Genomic DNA, 11,003 nt, shown 5'->3' on the forward strand with positions numbered 1-11,003 from the left:
CATAGGGAAGCATTGTAAAGCACAGAGAGGTGTGGTAAAGCATAGGGAAGCATTGTAAAGCACAGAGAGGTCTGGTAAAGCATAGGGAAGCATTGTAAAGCACAGAGAGGTCTGGTAAAGCATAGGGAGGCATTGTAAAGCACAGAGAGGTGTGGTAAAGCATAGGGAGGCATTGTAAAGCACAGAGAGGTCTGGTAAAGCATAGGGAAGCATTGTAAAGCACAGAGAGGTCTGGTAAAGCATAGGGAAGCATTGTAAAGCACAGAGAGGTGTGGTAAAGCATAGGGAAGCATTGTAAAGCACAGAGAGGTCTGGTAAAGCATAGGGAAGCATTGTAAAGCACAGAGAGGTCTGGTAAAGCATAGGGAAGCATTGTAAAGCACAGAGAGGTCTGGTAAAGCATAGGGAAGCATTGTAAAGCACAGAGAGGCCTGGTAAAGCATAGGGAAGCATTGTAAAGCACAGAGAGGTCTGGTAAACCACAGGGCTGTGTGTCTCAGTGCTGGGGAGGGTGGAGGTCTGTGCTGGTGTGAGTCTCAGTGCTGGAGGGTTCAAGCAGGTCTCAGTGTAATCAAAGCCAGATCTCTCAGACTGAGAGAGAGCTGCTTACAGAATCTAGCAGCGAGATGAGCTCTGAACCCCGAGTTTACCAGCTTGATCTTATAATCATTCAAACCCGAGACAGAATGACCTTGCGGGCGCGTGGCCCTGTTCCAACAGCGTCTGTTTAATGAGAGGTTTAAACTCGCTCTGTTTTACAAACATTGCTCCAGTTGTATAAACAGCAGGCTGCAGGATCGTGTGTTAAACTTCTGGGGCTCAGAGAGCACTGCACTGAGCACCAACAACTGAGCAGCAGGGGATTTTTAGGACTGAGGCATCATTTAAACAAATGAAATTATATGAACATAATGTAGATCTTTTATTTAAGATCATGTAATCAAAGAAACGACAATAATGACATCGCAAAAGTCTACCGGAAGCCATGATAGTAGTACAGTATTTCATGTTGGATTTCAATTATGAATTTGGAATGGAATGTGGAAAACTACAGAGCGGTGTGGAATTCAATATGTTAACGTCACATTATTCAGCAGCTTTCGTTCGACTATATGAAGCTATATGAGTTCATTCTATAGGGAGATGCCATGCTTTTGTCCACAGCTGTAGAGGCTCTTTCATGAAACATGAAGACTGAGAGGGATGTCCTTCAGCGAATTCTGTATAGAAGCAGCGAATAGCTAGCTGGACATCTGGAGCTGTTTAGATCTGTGTGTTCTCCTGGGCACAGCGCCTACGAGCAGAGAAACAGGACCTCCATCTCCCTCCTCCCCTCTCTCTCCCTCTGTCTCTCTCCTCCCCTCTTTCTCCCTCCATCTCCCTCCTCCCCTCTCTCTCCCTCTCTCCCTCCTCCCCTCTCTCTCCCTCCTCCCTCTCTCCCCTCCCCCTCACCAATGCACTGCAAGACTGGTCAAGTCTAAAAAACAGCAATTGCAGTGAAGTAAACTCCCCCCTCTCCTCTCTCTGTCTCCTCTCCCCTCTCCTCTCTCCTCTCTCTCCTCTACTCTCTATGTCTCCCCCCTCTCCTCCCCCTCTCCTCTCTGTGTCCTCTCCCCTCTCCTCTCTTGTCTCCTCTCTCTGTCTCCTCTCCATTCTCCTCCCCCCTCTCCTCTCTCTGTCTTCTCTCTCTCCTCTCCCCTCTCCTCTCCCCTCCCCCTCACCAATGCACTGCAAGACTGGTCAAGTCTAAAAAACAGCAATTGCAGTGAAGTAAACTCCCCCCTCTCCTCTCTCTGTCTCCTCTCCCCTCTCCTCCCCCTCTCCTCTCTCTGTCCCCTCTCCTCTCTCCTCTCTCTCCTCTACTCTCTATGTCTCCCCCCTCTCCTCCCCCTCTCCTCTCTGTGTCCTCTCCCCTCTCCTCTCTTGTCTCCTCTCTCTGTCTCCTCTCCATTCTCCTCCCCCCTCTCCTCTCTCTGTCTTCTCTCTCTCCTCTCCCCTCTCCACTCCCCTCTCTCCTCTCTCTCCTCCCCCTCTCCTCCCTCCTCTCCTCTCCTCTCCTCTCACCTTGAATAGCTGTCGTGCATACAGCTCAGTCACCTCTATGTTGATCATCCTCAGCAGGCTCTTCACCTCCTTGAAGCTCATCGTGTTGTCCTTGTCAGCGTCGGCTCTGCGCAGGTACCCGTAGATCCAGGTGAGCCTAGTCAAGGAGGACACACGCACACACTGACACACGCACCGCACACACACACCACACACTGACACACACACACACACTGCTCTGCGCAGGTACCCGTAGATCCAGGTGAGCCTAGTCAAGGAGGACACGCGCGCGCACACCGATACACAGACACACGTACAGACTGACACACGCACACACACACCGCACACACACTGACACACGCACACATGGTTTTCCCATAGTTTTACTATGCACTTACCATAGTTTACCACGCTTTACAATGCTTGCCTATACTTTACCCTGTTTTCATTGTGGGAAACCTTTACAAGGGTACACTCACATGCACTCACAGACACTCACATGCACTCACATGCACTCACATGCACTCACAGACACTCACATGCACTCACAGACACTCACAGACACTCACATGCACTCACATGCACTCACAGACACTCACATGCACTCACAGACACTCACAGACACTCACATGCACTCACAGACACTCACATGCACTCATATGCACTCACAGACACTCACATGCACTCACAGGCACTCACAGACACTCACATGCACTCACATGCACTCACAGACACTCACATGCACTCATATGCACTCACAGACACTCACATGCACTCACAGGCACTCACAGACACTCACATGCACTCACATGCACTCACAGACACTCACATGCACTCACATGCACTCACAGACACTCACATGCACTCACATGCACTCACATGCACTCACAGACACTCACATGCACTCGCATGCACTCACAGACACTCGCATGCACTCACAGACACTCACATGCACTCACAGACACTCACATGCACTCACATGCACTCACATGCACTCACAGACACTCACATGCACTCACAGACACTCACAGACACTCACATGCACTCACAGACACTCACATGCACTCACATGCACTCACAGACACTCGCATGCACTCACATGCACTCACATGCACTCACAGACACTCACATGCACTCACAGACACTCGCATGCACTCACATGCACTCACATGCACTCACATGCACTCACAGACACTCACATGCACTCACAGACACTCGCATGCACTCACATGCACTCACATGCACTCACAGACACTCACATGCACTCACAGACACTCACAGACACTCGCATGCACTCGCATGCACTCACAGACACTCACATGCACTCACATGCACTCACATGCACTCACAGACACTCACATGCACTCACAGACACTCACATGCACTCACATGCACTCACATGCACTCACAGACACTCACATGCACTCGCATGCACTCACAGACACTCACATGCACTCACAGACACTCACAGACACTCACATGCACTCACATGCCACCCCTCAAGCCCGTGTGAAGGATATTGCTCCAGTTTGTCTCTCTGGCTCATGGTCTGGCCCCTCTCCTGCAGCCTCCGCAGCCCCCTGATCCAGTGGCGTGCCTCCGCCTCCGAGCTGCAGGCCAGGTCCAGGCCTCTGCGCGGCCCCCTGAACACCACGGTAAAGCAGTGAGCCTCGGGGATCGAGCCACACAGCCCCCGCAGCACCTCCGACTGACAGCCCTCCAGCACACACTGCACATCCATCACTGAGACTGGGAGAGGAGAGAGAGAGGGGTTACTGCAGGGAGAGAGGGGTTAGGGTAAGACAGCATCGCACTGAGCATCACACTGAGAGACAGCATCACACTGAGAGACAGCATCACACTGAGAATCACACTGAGAGACAGCATCACACTGAGAATCACACTGAGAGACAGCATTGCACTGAGAGACAGCATTATTCTGAGACAGCATCACATTGAGACACAGCATCACACTGAGAATCACACTGAGACAGCATCGCACTGAGAGACAGCATCATACTGAGAGACAGCATCACACTGAGAGACAGCATCACACTGAGAATCACACTGAGTGACAGCATCGCACTGAGAGACAGCATCATACTGAGACAGCATCACACTGAGAGACAGGATCACACTGAGAGACAGCATCATACTGAGACAGTATCATACTGAGAGACAGCATCACACTGAGAATCACACTGAGAGACAGCATCACACTGAGAGACAGCATCACACTGAGAATCACACTGAGAGACAGCATTGCACTGAGAGACAGCATTATACTGAGAGATAGCATCACACTGAGACACAGCATCACAATGAGAATCACACTGAGAGACAGCATCGCACTGAGAATCACACTGAGAGACAGCATTGCACTGAGAGACAGCATCATACTGAGAGACAGTATCATACTGACAGACAGCATTATACTGAGAAACAGCATCACACTGAGAGACAGCATCACACTGAAAATCACACTGAGAGACAGCATCACACTGAGAATCACACTGAGAGACAGCATCACACTGAGAATCACACTGAGAGACAGCATTGCACTGAGAATCACACTGAGAGACAGCATTGCACTGAGAGACAGCATTATACTGAGAGATAGCATCACACTGAGGGGATCAGATTTACAAAGCTAGCTCAGAACCGGGAGATAGAACGGGCCCAGGTTTCACCAACAAGATGCAACCTACTGGATAAGAATTCTGATAAACGTCTCAAACCTGTAATAAAAGCAAAAACGAGGACACATGACATACAAAACAGAGTATTTTGCTTTGGTTACAGTTTCTGAAATGCTTGTCCTTAATCTGTTCTAAGCAGGACTGCCAGTCCCTTTGTTTGCGACTGTAATTTAGGTTAGAATGGGAAAAGCAGGTCCTTGCGCTGCGCTGCGCTGACCCTCCAATCTGAAATAAATAACTGGCTCTTAGAGTTAGATTAAAGAAACTCCAAGCTGATTCTGAATTACAGAGCAGCTCTCAGAGGTGACCAGCCATGCAAAAACAACAGAGCAGCTGATTGGAGCCTGCAGGGAGGCGGGGATCTGACCACCAATAGCAGGGCAGCTCCCTGAACATCCCTTAAGGACTTTTGTGTGTCTCAGTGTCTCAGTGTATCTCTGTGTCTCTCAGTGTATCTCTGTGTATCTCAGTGTATCTCTGTGTATCTCAGTGTATCTCTGTGTCTCTCAGTGTATCTCTATGTGTCTCAGTGTATCTCTGTGTCTCTCAGTGTATCTCTGTGTCTCAGTGTATCTCTGTGTGTCTCAGTGTATCTCTATGTGTCTCGGTGCCTCTCTCAGTGTATATCTATGTCTCTCAGTGTATCTCTGTGTGTCTTGTGCCTCTCCCAGTGTATCTCAGTGTATCTATATGTGTCTCAGTGTATCTCAGTGTATCTCAGTGTATCTCTATGTGTCTCAGTGTATCTCTGTGTCTCAGTGTATCTCTATGTGTCTCAGTGTATCTTCTTGTGTCTCTCAGTGTATCTCTGTGTCGTCTCAGTGTATCTCTATGTGTCTCAGTGTATCTCTGTGTCTCTCAGTGTATCTCTATGTGTCTCAGTGTATCTCTGTGTCTCTCAGTGTATCTCTGTTGTGTCTCAGTGTATCTCTATGTGTCTCAGTGTATCTCTGTGTCTCTCAGTGTATCTCTATGTGTCTCAGTGTATCTCTGTGTCTCTCAGTGTATCTCTGTGTGTCTCAGTGTATCTAGTGTATCTCAGTGTATCTCTATGTGTCTCAGTGTATCTCTGTGTCTCTCAGTGTATCTCTGTGTCTCTCAGTGTATCTCTGTGTGTCTCAGTGTATCTCTATGTGTCTCAGTGTATCTCTGTGTCTCTCAGTGTATCTCTGTGTGTCTCAGTGTATCTCAGTGTATCTCAGTGTATCTCTATGTGTCTCAGTGTATCTCTGTGTCTCTCAGTGTATCTCTATGTGTCTCAGTGTATCTCTGTGTCTCTCAGTGTATCTCTGTGTCTCTCAGTGTATCTCTGTGTGTCTCAGTGTATCTCTATGTGTCTCGGTGCCTCTCTCAGTGTATATCTATGTCTCTCAGTGTATCTCTCTCTCTCACTCACAGGTCTGCTGCGAGGGGGCCCTCTTGGCTCTCTTGTGGGTCTCACACCACACCGTCATGCCGTCCTCCTGCAGCCTCAGCTCCCCCTCTTCTGCCAGCCGGGGGAGCGGATCTTCCACAGGCTGGAGCCCAGCAGCATGAAGCGCACGTCATCGTCCTCCGTCACGCCAGGAGAGAGAGAGGGGCTCGTTACACCCGGGGTACCTGCGCCACGCAACCCTGCCCCAACAACACTCCACACTCACCCCACCCAACCACTCACCCCCACCCCACCCCACTCCCACCCCCACCCCCAACAACTCACCCCCACCCCAACCCACCCCACCTCCCACACCCCACCCCCACACCACACCCTCCAACCTCCCACCTCACCCCCACCCCCCACCACTCACCCCACCCCCAACCCCCAACCACTCACACTCCCCACACTCACCACCCTCCACCCCCACCCTGCACCACTCCACCCCACCCCCAACCACTCACCCCCAACACCTCACCCACCCCAACCCACACCAACCTGCCCAACTCCACCCTCACACCGCACTCCAACCCTACCCCACCACCCTCACCCCAACCTGCCCCAACACTCACCCCCACTGCCCAACCTCACCCCACCCCAACCCCCAACACCTGCCCACAACTCACCCTCACCCCAACCTGTCCAATACTCTCCCCACCCCACCCTCACCCCCAACCCTGCCCCCAATACTCACCCCTCCACCCACCAACCCCTGCCCACCCCAACCTCCCACCTCCACCCCTGCCCCCAACCCACCCGCCCCAACACTCATCCCCACCCCACCCCCACCCCAACCCCAACCTGTTCCCAACACTCACCCCACCCAACCGCCCAACACTCACCCCACCACGCCCCCAACACTCACCCCCAACACCAACCCCACCCCCAACACTCACCCTCACCCCACCCTCACCCCAACCCCCCCAACACTCACCCCCACCCCCAACACCAACCCCACCCCCAACACTCACCCCCACCCCCAACACTCACCCCCACCCCCACCCTCACCCCAACCCGCCCCAACACTCACCCCCACCCCCAAACCAACCCACCCCCAACACTCACCCCCACCCCCAACACTCACCCCCACCCCCACCCTCACCCCAACCCGCCCCCAACACTCACCCCCACCCCCAACACTCACCCCCAACACCAACCCACCCCCAACACTCACCCCCAACCCCAACCCTGCCCCAACCCTCACCCTCACCCCCTGCGTGAGAGTGCTGTCATTCTCGATGTGCAAACTGGTTTTACAGCCCTGGACAGGCTCCCTGGCAGTAATTCTAATAACATCTCCAGGCATTTCCTGTCTTTTCCCGTGCAGCTGTGCAGGTTTCTCCAGGAGCTGACTGGACTGACTGCATTTTTGTCCGCGCCCGCAGCAGCAGGAATGTGAGAGAGCGCGCTCCACTCCTCACTGTGAGGTCACAGGCTTCGTAACGAGACTATACCGCTGCTATCGAAATACATTAAACCACACAGAATTCAAACAGTGCTTAACACTAATCTGTGCAACAGCAAAGATAAATAACTATTTAAATGGGTTTCATTTACATATACTAGCTGCCTATTACTTCTGTCTTTCCCAAAGAAAAAAAAAACTCCAACGAAAAATAAGTGCGCAAAGAGCAGCGACCAGAATTATCCCGGTTTAAAAGGCATGTCGTATGCAGACAGGCTAAAAGAATTGAATCTATTTATTTTCCAATAAACAGTTAATTAAGTATCTATGATTGAAGCTGCCAGAAATGTAACCCTGTACAGTCAGTAAACAGCAAGCTAGCCCCACCCTCTAGTGATGATTGAATTCTCACATCAGCTGACTGTTTCCCTATTCAAAGGTATGAACCCTGAGATGTTAATGATAGAGAAGAACCCGCTTAAAGACAAGGAGTTGCCTACTAGTGATTGAACCAGTCCTGCAAGGGCGTGTTTTGTGCCCAATTATTTTACTCTCACCATACTACCTCATAACAGCTCGGAACTGAACATCAGTGGGTGTCGCCTCTTCACACCCAGGATCTCGAAAGAGTCAGCAAACCACTTCGCACAGCCAGGACCCTGAGTGTGTGACTCCCCCTGCACACCACGCCGGCCGTGCCCTTTACCAGGGGAGACCCTCGGGGACCCCTGCGCTCCCCCAAGTGTGTGACTCCTCCTGCACACCACACGGCGTGCCTTTACCAGGAGAGACCCTCGGGGACCCCTGCACTCCCCCGAGTGTGTGACTCCCCCTGCACACCACGCGGCCGTGCCTTTACCAGGGGAGACCCTCGGGGACCCCTGCGCTCCCCTGAGTGTGTGACTCCTCCCTGCACACCACGCAGCCGTGCCTTTACCAGGAGAGACCCTCGGGGACCCCTGCGCTCCCCTGAGTGTGTGACTCCCCTGCACACCACACGGCCGTGCCTTTACCAGGGGAGACCCTCGGGGACCCCTGCACTCCCCTGACTGTGTGACTCCCCTGCACACCACGCGGCCGTGCCTTTACCAGGAGAGACCCTCGTGTCCTGTAGTTTTAACAGGTGAATGAACTGTAGTATTTGTGGTGAGTGGAGCGCTTTTCTTTCTCTTATGTATAAAACACGCTTTCAGCCGCTTGGACCCCAGCCCAGAGTCACTTCAAGGGACACTCTGCGCAAACCACAAACAGCAGCCTGAAACTGCAGCCAGACTTACAGTCCCAAACAGACTCAATGCACTCCTCCAGAGGGGAGGTGTTGCAGCTTGTTCAGGCGAGCTGGGGAGGGGAGGAGTGACAGGGAGGCTGCCTCTTTTCTCAGCCCTCCTCCAACTCCTTCATGTGTGGGGCCTCCAGTCTGTATACTAATATACAGTCAGTAACATGTCTGAGCTGGTATTGTCAGTAACATGTCTGAGCTGGTATTGTCAGTAACATGTCTGAGCTGGTATGTCAGTACATGTCTGAGCTGGTATCGTCAGTAACATGTCTGAGCTGGTATCGTCAGTAACATGTCTGAGCTGGTATCGTCAGTAACATGTCTGAGCTGGTATCGTCAGTAACATGTCTGAGCTGGTACAGTGTGAATGCAAATAGGGAGACAGATACCAAACCACTGCCTGCTTCTGGGAAGTGGAATCACTTGACTGGATCTGAACCAGCCTCTCAAACACATGCTAATGATCTGCTGATAAAGCTCTATAGAGAGAATGGAGCTTCTTTACAACCCTCATAAATGTTCCCCAGGAAAAGCACAGCAAAGCATAATAAAGCAAGTGAAAGCAGGGGAAAGCATTGTAAGCATTGTAAAGACCAGTGAGGTATGTTAGAGCATAGTAATGAACTGGCACATCAGAGTGCACTATAGTAAATGCACAGTATAACCATGGGGAAAACACTGTGCAAACATAAGGGGATTAGGATACCAGGGCTGACCTGGGTTGGCATCCCAGCCCATTGAATTAAATAGAAAGGCGAGGGCTGGACCGCTTACTGGATGGGTCAAAGACAGGTCTTATGCTGATGTTGGTATTATTCATTAATCTGCAACCAGCTCCATTCCCACCTCTGCAAGGTTAACGTCTGATACAAACGTTTGGTGTTGAATTTCCTGAGCTTCCTTTTGTGTTTCTTTCAGTTATTTGTTTGCTGTTTGTGAATCGCTCCTGCAGTGAGGGGCGGGGCGGTGGGTGGAGTGCAGCACATTGATTCAGGACTCAGCTGCTCCGACAGTCCTTTCTGGAGTCTGTGGTTGTGCTTCTGCTCAGTGCCAGCAGAATGCAGGCCAGTGTTTAAAATAGCTGGGTGTGGAGCTTCTGGGAGGGATCCTCGCTGCTCCCTTCACCTCACTCTCTTCATGCTTTGAGCCATTCCTGGTTTTACTGGGAGCTTGATAAGACTCCCACTGCATCCAGCAATCAGAGCCATATTCCAGCTGCTGGGCCTGTGTTCCTGTATGATTCTCCTGTGTTCCTGTATGATTCTCCAGTGTTCCTGTATGATTCTCCAGTGTTCCTGTATGATTCTCCAGTGTTCCTATATGATTCTCTGGTGTTCCTGTATGATTCTCCTGTGTTCCTGTATGATTCTCCAGTGTTCCTATATGATTCTCCAGTGTTCCTACATGATTCTCCAGTGTTCCTGTATGATTATCCAGTGTTCCTGTATGATTCTCCAGTGTTCCTGTATGATTCACCAGTGTTCCTGTATGATTCACCAGTGTTCCTGTATGATTCTCCAGTGTTCTGTATGATTCACCAGTGTTCCTGTATGATTCTCCAGTGTTCCTATATGATTCTCCAGTGTTCCTATATGATTCTCCAGTGTTCCTATAGATTCTCCAGTGTTCCTGTATGGTTCTCTGGTGTTCATGTATGATTCTCTGGTGTTCCTGTATGATTCTCCAGTGTTCCTGTATGATTCTCCAGTGTTCCTGTATGATTCTCCTGTGTTCCTGTATGATTCTTCTGTGTTCCTGTATGATTCTCCAGTGTTCCTGTATGATTCTCCAGTGTTCCTTTATGATTCTCCAGTGTTCCTTATGATTCTCAGGTGTTCCTGTATGATTCTGGTGTTCTAGTGTTCCTGTATGATTCTCCTGTGTTCCTGTATGATTCTCCTGTGTTCCTGTATGATTCTCCTGTGTTCCTGTATGATTCTCAGTGTTCCTGTATGGTTCTCTGGTGTTCCTGTATGATTCTCCTGTGTTCCTGTATGATTCTCCAGTGTTCCTGTATGATTCTCCAGTGTTCCTGTATGATTCTCCAGTGTTCCTGTGTGATTCTGTTTTTATTTCTGCTCACAGCATTGTCATGATTACTGACTATTCCTTCAGAAAAGACTAGGGGCGGGGGTAGAGAGCATATCAATGTTTATACACACT

At 50.7% G+C, this 11,003-nt stretch overlaps 1 protein-coding gene across 1 annotated transcript in view; it reads right to left on the reverse strand.

Annotated features, from left to right (window-relative positions):
* Window positions 1-6,306, reverse strand: part of LOC117964744 (1-phosphatidylinositol 4,5-bisphosphate phosphodiesterase delta-3-A-like) — a gene marked incomplete at its 5' end in the record, with an annotated part of 23,257 nt that extends 16,951 nt beyond the window's left edge. The window contains 3 exon segments of the mRNA XM_059021429.1: window positions 2,065-2,194; window positions 3,564-3,792; window positions 6,139-6,306. Of these exon segments, the coding sequence (XP_058877412.1) occupies window positions 2,065-2,194; window positions 3,564-3,792; window positions 6,139-6,196 (417 nt within the window).
* Between the last annotated feature and the right edge of the window lie 4,697 nt (window positions 6,307-11,003).

Source organism: Acipenser ruthenus, unplaced genomic scaffold (assembly GCF_902713425.1).
Source record: "Acipenser ruthenus unplaced genomic scaffold, fAciRut3.2 maternal haplotype, whole genome shotgun sequence".
NCBI lineage: Eukaryota > Metazoa > Chordata > Actinopteri > Acipenseriformes > Acipenseridae > Acipenser > Acipenser ruthenus.